At 44.2% G+C, this 13,656-nt stretch overlaps 1 protein-coding gene across 1 annotated transcript in view; it reads left to right on the forward strand.

Annotated features, from left to right (window-relative positions):
• Positions 1 to 12,847, forward strand: part of LOC122433469 — a 161,402-nt gene extending 148,555 nt beyond the window's left edge. The window contains exons 67-69 of the mRNA XM_043456461.1: positions 51 to 167; positions 312 to 453; positions 12,185 to 12,847. Of these exons, the coding sequence (XP_043312396.1) occupies positions 51 to 167; positions 312 to 453; positions 12,185 to 12,189 (264 nt within the window). The 3' untranslated portion in view covers positions 12,190 to 12,847. The remainder of the gene's footprint in view (positions 1 to 50; positions 168 to 311; positions 454 to 12,184) is intronic.
• The last annotated feature ends 809 nt before the right edge of the window (positions 12,848 to 13,656 follow it).

The raw sequence follows: 13,656 nt of genomic DNA on the forward strand, positions 1-13,656 counted from the left end.
GGAGACAGAGGTCCAGGCAAGAGGCCTGAGTCTTGGGTTCATGCCCCCAGCTGGCTGGTGACTGCAGAGCCGTGGAGAAAACTCAGCCGGTGTGCCCGGAACAGAGCCCCATCTGCCGGGCCACCTTCCACGATCCCCACTCCAGCCTGGCGAGCTGCTTCGGAGTGGTGAGTGTGCGGCCACGGAGGCCACGCAGCGGGTGGACCGCGGGACAGAGGAGGCCCTCGCCTCGATCTAGCCTACGCCCCTCCTCTGTGCTACTCCCCGGGGCGCGGTGGGCAGGGACACTGACTCTGGGGGCTGGATTTCAGGTGGACCCAACACCCTTCCTCAGCCTGTGCATCCGGGACACCTGTGGCACCCAGCAGCACCAGCCTGCTTGCACCCTGGCCGCCGCCTACGTCCACCTGTGTGCCAGGGGCTTTGTGCCCGTGGACCCGCCTCCACAATGCGGTGAGTGGACGCGCCAGCAAGCACTCTGACCCCCTGCTTCCATCCCGAAGGGAAAACCCATTCCTTTCTCTTCGCTTCCGCCAAGAGGACACACACTCAGTTGTTGTACAGTGAGCTAAGAGGCAAAGCAAAGTTATGTGCAAAGGAGCACTTAAAAAAATTTTTTTTTATTTGGCTGGGCCAGGTCTTTGTTGTGGCATGTGGGATCTAGCTCCCTGACCAGGGAAGTCCCAGGAGTTATCAAGAAAGTTACTAAGAAAGAGAAAAGGAGGCCCCAAACTCCCCCACACTTCACTCCAGGTCTAGCGAGCCTGGTGACCTCTGATGTAGGAGACGAGAGTTTGGGGATGTCAGGCAGTTGCTGATAATTAGAGCCACAGGCCTGCCCTTAGAGATTGAGAATGTGCATACCCTACAAGGTCTGGGAACGCTTGGGCACACCTGCAACCAAAGTCATGCGCGATTCCCACGGCTCATGTCCCACTACCCAGACACGGATGTCGGCGACTGCAACAAACAATGGCAGTGGATCCCTGATAATGGAGCAAGTGTTCATGTCACTCGTAAAAGAACAGCTAGGCAGGCTTTACTGGGGGGCTGTAGATGTACGGACCACTGCAGTAGGGGCAGAAAGATTGGGCTTGTCTCTTAACGAGGAGAAGTGGGCATTTAGAGTCCAGGAGCAGGGGGGAGAGGGGGTCAGTGGATGGAAGATTACTAAAAGGAAAGATGAGGGGTCGGGGAGATTCTGGCTAAGCTGACCTAACAGAATTGTTGCTGAAGGCAGGCTAGGGAGATCAGACATCACCCGGTTGCAGAGGTCAAGGTGATCAGCTCTGGAGGATCCTGATAAAGGTACTGACCTGCTAAAACTGGACAATGAAGACGTGACCATGGAAGCCCAAGAGTCAGGAGCTAGCTGAGAAGAGTTCTAAGGAGCCTGAGTAGAGTCTGGTCAAGGAGAAAGTCCTTCTCAAAGACTTTTGGATGCTAGAATTAAAGATTACTAAGATAAGCACAAAAATTTAAGACAACGCATTATTGAACCACGTGATTTTTCCAGAAACTAATGCCTGGGGCCGGCAATTTGTTATGTAAGTGAATATTGATAGGTGTCAATATTCTATAACATTTTATAACATTTAGGTAACAAAAACGTATTAATTCGTCTCTGGTCAGTAAGTTGTTAATAGCAAAAGAGAAGATTAACTGGAAAATATGAGAGGAGGAAGATGCAGTGAGAATTTTAGAATGAGAAAGTTCTCAGATCCAAGAAGCACAATGAGACTCCCCTGGCAGTCCAGTGGTTAAGACTCCGAGCTTCCAATGCAGGGCACGTGGATTTGATCCCTGGTCAGGGGACTAAGACCCCACATGCTGTGTGGTGCTCCCACCCCCCACAAAAAAGCACAGTGTGCCCCGAACACGATAAACAAACTTCTACCATGACGCATCAGAATGGAACTGTGGAAAACCCAAGCAGAGGTCCTCAAAGCCAACAAAACGAATGGAAAAGAGGTGATTTTTCAAGGAACAAATAACCATTCTCTTACCAGCAATGACAGAAGATGGTGGAATAAGTCTTTACAGCATTAAGAGAAAATAATTGTCAACTTATATTCTATGCTTAGTTCAGGTGATATTTAAGATGGAACACTTCCAACACTGAACTGACTGAAAATGTCATTTATGAGTTGTCCATTAGTGCTAAGGGACACGGCTGTGCACATTCATTCACATGCTGTTTGTGGCTACTTTTGTGCCATGATGTGGAGTATTTGTGACCAAGACTCTCCAGCCACCAAGCCTAAAATATTTACTGTCTGGCTCTTTACAGAAAATGTTGGCTGATCCCTGGTGTAAACCAAGGAAAGCAGAAGGAAATTAATGAATTAGGAAGAAATGAACAATAGAATGGTTCAAGAGAAAAAAAGAGACCCACAAATAAATAGTACTAGGAACAAGGAGTCAAAACTACAGGTTTCAAAAGGTGACTCAACTTTGCTGATAAATTTCAAAACAAAGTATTTCCCAGAAAAATACAATCTGCCCAAACTGATTGGAGTAGGAATATTAAAAATCTAAAAGCATCTCATAGCTGTTAAATTTACTGCATCTGTAGGCTGACATGTACCTCTGAAAGACAACAGGTACGGTTTGGTGAAGAGTTGTTAGACATGACAGCAAAAGCCTGATTCATAAACGAGAAAAAAAATCAATAAATCGGACTTCATCAAAATTGTTTGCTGTTTCCTGTCAAAAGAATGGAAGAACAAAGCCCTGGGAGAAAATACTTGCAAACCACATAGCTGACAAAGGACCCATATCTAGAATACATAAACAACTCTCAAAATTTAACCGTGGATGAAACTAGAGCCTGTTATGCAGAGCAAAGTCAGAGAAAAACAATATCAGATATTAACGCATACATATGGGATCTAGGGGAAAGGGACTGATGAAGCTATTTGTAGGGCAGGAATAGAGACACAGACATAGAGAACAGACTTGCAGAGGAAGGACAAATCTAGAGTCGCGTTTGTATACACACTTCCGTGTGTAAATAGCTAGCTGGGGGAAGCTGCTGTGTAGCACCAGGAGCTCAGCTCAGGGCTCTGTGATGACCCAGAGGGGTGGGATGGGGGCGTGGAGGGGGGCTTGAGAGGGAGGGGACATATGTGTACTTACAGCTGATTTACGTTGCATGGCAGAAACCAACCCAGCACTGTAAAGCAATTATCCTCCTGTTTAAAAGTTTCTATTGAACTATGGTTGATTTACAATGCTGTGTTGGGTTCAGGTGTATAGCAGAGTGGTTCAGTCTATGTGTGTGTGTGTGTATATCTGTATATGTTACTCTTTTTAGGTTCTTTTCCATCATAGTTTATGACACGATATTGAATTTAGTTCCCTGTGCTATACACAGGGCCTTGTTATCTGTTATATTTATATATAGTAGTGTGGACCTACTAATCCCAAACCCCTCTAATTTATCCCTCCCCCGCTTTCCCCTTTAATAACTGTGTTTCTTTTCTAAAAAAGAACTAAAAACAAATTTAAGTCAAAGTACAATCTATACAGAAAATGGACAAGACACATGGAAACATTTCACCCCCGATGGCAAGTAAGCACCTGAAAAGATAATCAGCAGTACCAGCCAGTAGGAAAATGAGATAACACTTTACACGCCTGTTACAACAGTTAAAATGAAAAACAGTGACAGTACCAAATCCTGGCAAGAATGTGGAGAAACTTGTTCTCATATATTGCTGGTGGGCAGGGAAAATGGTACAGTCACTGGAGAAAAAGCTAAACATACACTTATGATGTGATCCAGCAAATGCATTCCTGGATATTATCCCAGAGAAATGAAAACAAGTGTTCACACAGAAACCTGTGTGTGATTATTCATAGCACTATTATTCAGTTCAGTTCACTCAGTCGTGTCTGACTCTTTGTGACCCCAAGACCTGCAGCATGCCAGGCTTCCCTGTCCATCACCAACTCCTGGAGCTTGCTCAAACCCATGTCCATCAAGTCAGTGATGCCATCCAGCCATCTCATCCTCTGTCGTCCCCTTCTCCTCCTGCCTTCAATCTTTCCCAGCATCAGGGTCTTTTCCAGTAAGTCAGTTCTTCGCATCAGGTGGCCAAAGGACTAGAGTTTCAGCTTCAGCATCAGTCCTTCCAATGAATGCTCAGGACTGATTTCCTTTAGGATTGACTGGTTTGATTTCCCTGCAGTCCAAGGGACTCTCAAGAGTCTTCTCCAACACCACAGTTCTTAATCATCAATTCTTTGGCGCTCAGCTTTCTTTATAGTCCAACTCTCACATCCATACATGACTACTACAAAAACCATAGCTTTGACTAGATGGACCTTTGTTGGCAAAGTAATGTCTGCTTTTTAATATGCTGTGTAGGTTGGTCATAGTTTGTCTTCCAAGGAGCAAGCATCTTTTAATTTCATGGCTGCGGTCACCATCTGCAGTGATTTTGGAGCCCAGAAAAATAAAGTCTGTCACTGTTTCCTTTGTTTCCCCATCTATTTGACATGAAGTGATGCCATAATCATAGACCAGATGCCATGATCTTTGTTTTTTGAATGTTGAGTTTCAAGCCAGCTTTTCACCCTTCTCTTTCACTTTCATCAAGAGGCTCTTTAGTTCTTCTTTGCTTTCTGCCATAAGGGTGATGTCATCTGCATATCTGAGGTTATTGATATTTCTCCTGGCAATATTGATTTCAAATTGTGCTTCATCCAGCCTGGCATTTCACACGATGTACTCTGCATATAAGTTAAATAAGCAGGGTGACAATACATAGCCTTGACATACTCCTTTCCCAATTTGGAACCAGTCTGTTGTTCCATGTCCGGTTCTAACTGTTGCTTCTTGACCTGCATACAGACTTCTCAAGAGACAGGTAAGGTGGTCTGGTATGCCCATCTCTTGAAGAATTTTCCACAGTTTGTTGTGATCCACACAGTCAAAGGCTTTTTGTCACAATGAAGCAGAAGTAGATGTTTTTCTGGTATTCTCTTGCTTTTTTGATGATCCAATGAAATGTTGGCAATTTGACCTCTGGTTCCTCTGCCTTTTTGAAATCCAGCTTGAACATCTGGAAGTTCATGGGTTCACATACTGTTGAAGCCTGGTTTGGAGAATCTTGAGCAACTTGTAACCACCAAAATAACCTACGGTCAGTACATAGTTAAACAAATTCTGGTACATCCATACTCTGGAATACCACTCAGCAATAGAAGGGAACAAACTACTGACACAGGCAACAACTTGGACAGATCTCCAAAGCATGAATGAAAAAAGACAAATTCAAGGATCATGCGCTGTATGATTCTATAACATTCTCAAAACTACAAATTATAAAAATCAACAAATTAGTAGCTACTGGGAGGAGGAGTGGGTGTGACTACAATAGGGTAGAAAAAGGGAGATGTCTGTGGTGATGTAACAGCTCTGAAGTTTGATGGTGGTGGTTACATGAATCCACAACTGTGGCAAAATGTCACAGAACTATACACAATGTCAGTGCCTGGGTTTTGTTATGGTACTATAATTATGGAAGATGTAAACATTGGGGGGAGTGGGATAAAAGATACACAGGACATCTCTGTACTATCTTTGTGGTGTGTGCTGAGTTGCTTCAGTCGTCAGTCGTGTCCAACTCTTTGTGACTCCATGGGCTGTAGCCTGCCAGGCTCCTCTGTCCATGGGATTCTCCAGGCAACAATACTAGAGAGGGCTGCCATGCCCTCCTCCAGGGGAGCTTCCTGACCCAGGGGTCAAATCTGCATTTTCAGCATTGGCAAGCAGGTTCTTTACCACTAGCACCACCTGAAAAGCCAATACTATCTTTGAACTTCCTCCCAATCTATAATTATTTTAAAATAAAAAGATCTTAAATATAAAACACCAGGCCCAGATAGTTTTATAGGCAAGTTGTAATAATGTACCACAACTGTTCCAGAATATAAAAACGAGACCCTCCTCTTCCCAACTCTTTTTAATGAAATTAGTATTATCTGATGGAAGATGACAACTCAAGGGCAAGAGAGGAAAGTTAGAAGCCCAACTGCAAACTTGAATGTAGATGTTACTAATATGTTAGTGAGTGAAATTCAGAAATTTATTGAGACATAAGCTAAGAGAACATCATGACCAACTGGAAGTAATCTCTGGAACCCAAGGATGGTATTTAAGAACAGTGTACTAAAGTAGGCAACTTAGACTATTCAGGACAATCCTTCTGGTAGGATATCTAATAACAAGACAGAAAAAAATGGTGTTTTGGAAATATCTTGATCAAAATCCAGGGGGAAGACAGGAGAGTGACATCAGCAAGGCGACAGGCTAGAAATCTACAAATCCTTATTCCTCCGTGGAAACACTGAGTATAGAACAATAAGTGGACCAAAGTAGCTTTGTGAGAACCCTAGAACCCAGTTAAGCAGCCAGCAACAATCAAGTGAGTGCCTGACTGAGAAAAAGTCTCACTCCAAACAGTAGGAAATTTCATGGCTTTTTTTTGTTTGTTTGCTTGCCTTCCCCAGTACACTCTCCGAGAAGGCAGTCGGTTCCTGGCTCCTGCTTTGGGGTGGAAGGAAGGAATGGAACTTGCTTGCAATGTGCTGACTTGTCTGGGACCTGCCGGGGGCTCCTGTCTCTGACTCGGTGGTGATGAGAATGCTAGCGTGGTTTGGATATCATGTGGGTGGTTGCTGAAAGCAGGGGTAGGTGCTGCTGCCAGAGACAGCTGCCGAGAGTCTGCAGGCCTGCAGGTGACTGGGGGCAAGATTATGGACCGACGGATACAACACTGTATCTAAATCCCTGAGAGGTGGGGGTGAGACGGCTAGTCTGCTGGGAATGTGGAGTTAAAGCAGACACACACAGGCCCAGGGAAGATACACCCGCTAGAAAGTATTTGAACAAACCCTGAACTTTCATACCAGGCTGATTAGTGAAGGCCTTCCCCTGAACAGGGGCAGTCTGCAAAGAACAGGAGAGGTGGGTGTCTTTTCAAATGCCCCGTTCCAACAAAAGATGACAAGACATACAAAAAAAACGGGGAGACAGGGCCCGTTCAGAGAGACAGAGTAAATCAAGAAACTGATAGGTCTCAAAACAACTTCTTTAAATATGCTCAGTCAGCTGAAGGAGAAGAAAGATGGCAGACAACTAAGTGAAATCAGGAAAATAATATGAGAAAAATGAGACTGTCAACAAAGAAGTGGAAATTATAATACAGAAACAAGTTCAGGAGCTGAAAAATGGAATAATTTGAGCTGTCTTCAAGAGACTCACTTTAGATCTAAGGACACAGGTTGAAAGTGAAAGGATGGGTAAAATGGTATTGCATACAAATAGTAACTGAAAGAGTATACTTCAATAATGGATAGAACAACCAAAGAGAAGATTAATAAGGAAACAGAATGAATAACGCTGCAGATCAACCAGACCTGACATATATGTGTGTGTATATATATATGTTCCATATATATATGGAACACTTCACCCAATACCAGCACTGTTCTCAAGTGTACATTGAACATTCTCCAGGCTAGGACATAGAACAAGTCTTAATAAACCTCTAAAATTTCAAGTCCTACAAACTCTTTTTCAATCACAAAGAAACCAGAAATAGCAGAAGGAAAAACTGGACAAATCATAAATTGTACAAAATTAAACAACACACTCAAACACCCAATGGTAATCACAGGGTAAATTAGAAAATATCTTGAGACAAATGAAAACTATGGGACTGAGGGAAAGCAGTGCTGAGAAGGAAATGTATAATGTGTAATGTAAATCCTTACATTAAGAAAGGAGCTCACCCTGCGTGGGAAAACCATCTAATGGCTGGCATCTGCAATATCTGCTCGCGTTTATCGAGCGTTTACCGACGTCATTACCGCCTCCCTTAGGTTTGTCTTAAGTCGAGATTCTGTCAGCAACCGACGCCTTCTGTTCAATGATGGGTTTTACTTCCAATTCCAGGACTTGTCTAATCTGCAGTGTTCAATACATTGCTCCATTAAAAGCTCTGCCTATTGTAATTCAAAAAAAAAAAAGGAGCTCAAATCAACAACCTAACTTCTTAAGAAAAGAAGAAATCAAACTCAAAGCTTACAGAAGGAAGGAAGTCATAAAGATTAGTCCAGAGATAAATGAAGTAGAAAGTAGAAAAATGAAAGTCAATGAAACCAAAAGTTGGTTTTTTTAGAAAAAGATCAACAAAATGGACAGATCTTTAGCTAGACTGACTAATTTAAAAGAGAGAGAAGACCCAAGTAAGTAAAAATCTGAAGTGAAATCAGGAACATTACAACTGATTTTTATAGGACCATAAAGGATTATGAGAAAGTACTATGAACACTTTGTATGACGAGTCGGACAATCAAGATGAAATGCATAAATTCCTAGAAACATATTACCTGCCAAAACTGAATCTTGAAGAAATCTGTAACTAGCAAGCAAATTGAATCAGTAATCAAAAACCTCCCAACAAAGGAAAGCCCAGGACCAGATGGCCTTGCTAGTGAATTCTACCAAGGATTTAGGGAATTGAAAATCAAGCTTCCTCAAACTCTTACAAAAAGTTGAAGCAGAGGGAACATCTTCAAAGCCATTTTATGAGGCCAGAATTATCTTGTTACCAAAGCCAGACAAGGACACTTCAAGAAAACTCTACAGAACAATATCCCTGATGAATACTGATGCAAAAATTCTCAAAAAAAAAAAATATATATGGTTGGCCCTCTATACCTATGAGTTCCACATCCACAGATTCAATAAACCACAGATTGAAAATATTTGAAAAAAAAATTTGGAAAATTCCAAAAAGCAAATCTTGAAGTTGTTGCATGCTGGCAACTATTTACATAGCATTTACATTGTATTTAGGTATTCTAACTAACCTAGAGATGATTTAAACTATACAGGAGGATGTACATGCACTGTATGCAAATATTATATCATTTTATATAGGGGACTTGAGCATCCACAGAGTTTGGTATCCATGGGGGGTCCTGGAATCCGTGGATACTGAGGGACAACGGCACTGACAAACAGAATTCAAGAGCACGTTAAAAGGATTATACATCATAACCAGGTGGGTTTATTCCTGCAGTGCAAGGACGGTTCAACATAGGAAAATCAATGCAATACATCATATTAACAGAATGACAGGGGGTGGGAAACACATGATCATCTCTAATATCATATAAAAGTAGATCAAATACATAAATATTAGAACTAAAACTATAAAACCCTTACCAGGAAATATAGGGGGGACTCCCCTGGTGGTCCAGTGGTTAAGAATCTGCCTGCCACTGCAGAGGACACGGGTTCGATCCCTGCTCCAAGAAGATCCCACCTGGTGTGTGCAACTAAGCCCATGTGCCCAGGCTGCTCTGCAGCAAGAAAGGCCAGTGCGATGAGAAGTCTGCACCACAACTAGAGAAAGCTCACATGCAGCAATGAAGACCCAACACAACCAAAAATATAAATAAATCTTTAAAACGAGAATAAATAGACCAACTGGACATCACCAAAATTAAAAACTCCTGTGTGTGAAATGACACAATCAACAGAGTATAAAGGCAACTTGTGGAATGGGAGGAAATACTTGCAAATCATTATCTGATGGGGGTTAATATTCCAAATATACAAAGAATGTCTACAACTCAACAATAAAACCTGTTTAAAAATTGGTCAAAGGACTTGAACAGACATTCCTCCAAACCAGATATACAAATGACCAATAAGTACATGAGAAGATGCTCAATATCACTCGTCATTAGGGAAATGTGAATCAAAATCACAATGAGATACAAATTCACACCCATTAGGGTGGCTATTTTCAAAAACTTAGAGAACAGTGTTAGCAAGGATGTGAAGAAATTGGAACTATTGTGCACTGTTGGTGGCAGTGTAAAATGGTGCAACCAATATGGAAAACAGCATGACCGTTCCCCCCAGAAATTAAAAATTAAACTACCATATGATCCAGTCATTCCACTTCTGGATATAATACCACAAAAGAATTAAAAGCAGGGTCTCAAAGAGATGTTTGTACGACTATCAGAGCATCATTCTTCACAATAGCCACGAGTTTCAAGAACCCGAGTGTCCGTCAACAACTGAATGGATAAGCAAAATATGTGTATATGTGCAATGGAATGTTATTCAGTTTTAAAAAGGAAGGGAATTATGACACGATACAACATTGCTGAACTTTGAGGACATTGTGCTGAGTGAAATTAGGCCCGTCACAAAGAGACCAATACTCTGTGAGTCCCCTGATATGAGGCACCTAAAGTTGGTGGCTCAGAGGTTAAAGCATCTGCCTGCGTCTGCCTGCAGTGTGGGAGACCTGGGCTCGATCCCTGGGTCGGGAAGATCCCCTGGAGAAGGAAATGGCAACCCACTCCAGTATTCTTGTGTGGAGAATCCCATGGACAGAGGAGCCTGGTGGGCTACAGTCCACGGGGTCGCAAAGAGTCGGACACAACTGAGCTTCTTCACGTTCACTGTTGTCAAATTCATAGAGATAGAACATAGGATGGTGGTTGCCATGAGCTGATCTAAGGAGATAATGGGAGTTATTTAGTGGGGACAGAGTTTCAATTTTGCAAGATGAAAAGGGTTCCTGAGGTGGGGGTTGATTGCACAACAAAGTGAAAGTAACTTAACACTACTGACCTGTTAAGATGGTCAACTTTTTTGTTATGCATATTTTGCCACAACTAAGAACTTTTGAATGAGAAACTTTTACTCAGCACCTAATTCATATGCTAGGTATGGCAATACAACTCTAAACACTGTACTTACAACCACTGTAATTATTAAGAAAAAATAAATACACTTAAGGAGACAAAATTCTTAGAGCAAGAACCAGTACAGACAAGACAATAGAAACAAACAGGAATTCAGAAGTGGGTTTTTCCAACACAGGCTGTACATTCTGGCAGGGAACTAGAAACTATTAAAAGTATACTATCATGTCTGAAAAAGAACCAAAGATAGAATATCAACAGATGACAGAACAGGCATTCAGTAAGCTTCTCTAATGCTCATACTTTCCTTTTAAACATTCTCTTAGCAAATGAGGGCTGGGAGGGACCTTCCTTAACCTGGTAACTTGAGGTATTTGGTACCCAGCCTTTAACTTCATAGCTGATGGATAAACATCAGAAGCAGGTTGGCAAGGAGACAGACACTCTTTGTCTCTGCTTTTATTTCATCTTGTATTGATGACCCCATCATACAGAGACCAGGAAAAGAAAGTAACAGAGATTAAAACTCACCTGCCAGAACTTCCCTGGTGGTCCAATGGCTAAGACTCTGCATTCCCAATGCAGGGGGGCCCGGATTCAATCCCTGGCCAGGAAACTAGATCCTGCATGCTGCAACTAAAGATCCCGTGTGCTGCAACCAAGATCACAGATCCAGTGTGCTGCAACTAAGACTCAGCACAGTCAAAACTAATAAATATTTTTTAAAAATTTATACAAATTCACCTGCCGATGGTGCCTTGCCCAGAGAGGTGCAGAGGATCTGCCTGGGTCTATGACCCCTAAGTTGAAGAGGTCCCTGCTTCAGAGTGAACTGGAGATCCAAGGGGTAAGGCTGTGGCTCCTTCTGAAAGTGCAGAGAAGTCATCCAGAGGTCACTGAATGTTTCAGAAACATCTGAATATCCCGGCTACTCCCATGACCTGGATACCCTCTCTCCATCAGGATTCAGCTCCTGAACTCCCCCTTCACCAATCGACTAGATAGCTTAGTCGTGTCTGACTCTCTGCGACACCCTGAACTATATAGCCCACCAGGCTCCGCTGTCCATGGGATTCTTCAGGCAAGAATACTGGAGGTGGTTCCCTTCTCCAGGAGATCTTCCTGACCCAGGGATTGAACCTGCATCTCCTGCATTGCAGGCAGATTCTTTCACCCCCTTACCCACCAACTTTGGGCACATCATCTGTACTCCCAAAGCATCAGGTGCTGGGGTCCAGTCCTCTCCCAGGCTGGGAACCATCTGCCCATTAAAAGGGAGAGATACCCTTTTAATGGGGGCCACTTGAGGCCTGACCCTGCTGGGCCTGCAGTGTGCCAAGGACTGTAACAGGAACCCCCAGCTTGATTCCAGGAAACAGGGAGTTCCCTGTCCGCTGGGTCCACAAAGCCTTATACTTCCCTCCTCTTTTCTCTGCAGTTTGAGATTCTGCCTGAGCCAGCACCAGGCTTGCCAAAGATCTCAGACTCCCTCTCCCTCGGCCACAATCCCGTCTCATCCAGCAAGGTCAAGATTCTCGTGTGGGGTAGAATGATGAACATGAAACACCAGGAAGTCAGAGAAGATCAGGACTGAGATGGATCCAGCAAAGAAGGGCTGTTAGTGATTTTGAAATACCTCTGGGGGCGATGGAGCCCACACTGGTCTGGATAATTCTCCATCTCCCTCAACACCTGCCCCGTGATCCAGCAGACAGCCTGGCCTGCTGGATCCTGCTCTGGAGAGGGGATGCCACTTCGGAACTGTTCTTGCCTGCGCTATTTCTTCACTTGCCCGGCTGCTATTTCTGAAGCCTCTGCTATATGAGTCAGGCTGCCCCGGGTCTTCCTAGCTTGGGATCAGCTTCCCCTGAGGGATGAGGTTCCTTGAGGGGAACAGATGGTCCCAAATCCCTTAATCAAGGCTTGGTTGGGTGCTTCCCTCTTGGCATAGATCCTAATTCTAAGGCTGAATGTTCCAGGGGACCAGTTTCCATGGACCTGTGCTCTGGGCATTCAGCCCCCAAGGGTACAGCCTGCAGAGTTGTTCACTTTCTTTGGGAGAAGGTGTTTCCCTTGAAAAAATAAAGCTGGCAGAATCCAAGCACACGTGTATTAGATTGGTGGGGTCATCTGTTCCACTGGAGGGACGGGGTGGAGGGGGGAGGCGTGGGGGGCTGTGAAACCTGCTCACCAGCAGGGGGCCCCCAGGACCCTCTCTACACGGAATCAAGAGTCCAGAGCAGTGGGTGAGCTCTCAGCCGTAAGGCTTGGGGCTACCAGAAAGCCAGATGCCAGTTCTCAGCTGTTCTTGGCCTCCCCACATGGAATCCTCAGCACACAACAGGTGCTCAGTGAAGTTTAGAAAGAGGAACTCGAGAGGGTTTTAGACTTGCCAGAAGTGAATGCAAATGGGGGATCTGGTCCTGCTCATTCCCACCCTCTGGAGGGAGTGCTATGTTGCCATGGTTATTACAATCAGAAGACCCCAGCGTCCAAGCTCTGCTCTTCAAAACACGTTTGCTCTTCTGACTTTTTAATAACCCGATGAGGTGTGGGGAGAAGGCAATGGCACCCCACTCCAGTGTTCTTGCCTGGAGACTCCCAGGGATGGGGGAGCCTCGTGGGCTGCCGTCTATGGGGTTGCACAGAGTTGGACACGACTGAAGCAACTTAGCAGCAGAGGTGTGGATGATCCCTGAATACCAGACGCAGCAGTGGCAGCAGGCTCAGAGAGCTGAGGGGATGTACCCAAGGTCACACGACTAGCAGAAGGCCAGGCTGGCGCTGAGCTGGGCCCATCTGCCCCTAAGCGTGCCCAACCACAACCACCTGCTTTCCACTTCACGGTGGCTTGTACCGTCTATAGGCATACCTCATCTCATTGCACTTTGCAGAGACTGCATTTTGGGG

This window comes from Cervus canadensis, chromosome 32 (assembly GCF_019320065.1).
Source record: "Cervus canadensis isolate Bull #8, Minnesota chromosome 32, ASM1932006v1, whole genome shotgun sequence".
NCBI lineage: Eukaryota > Metazoa > Chordata > Mammalia > Artiodactyla > Cervidae > Cervus > Cervus canadensis.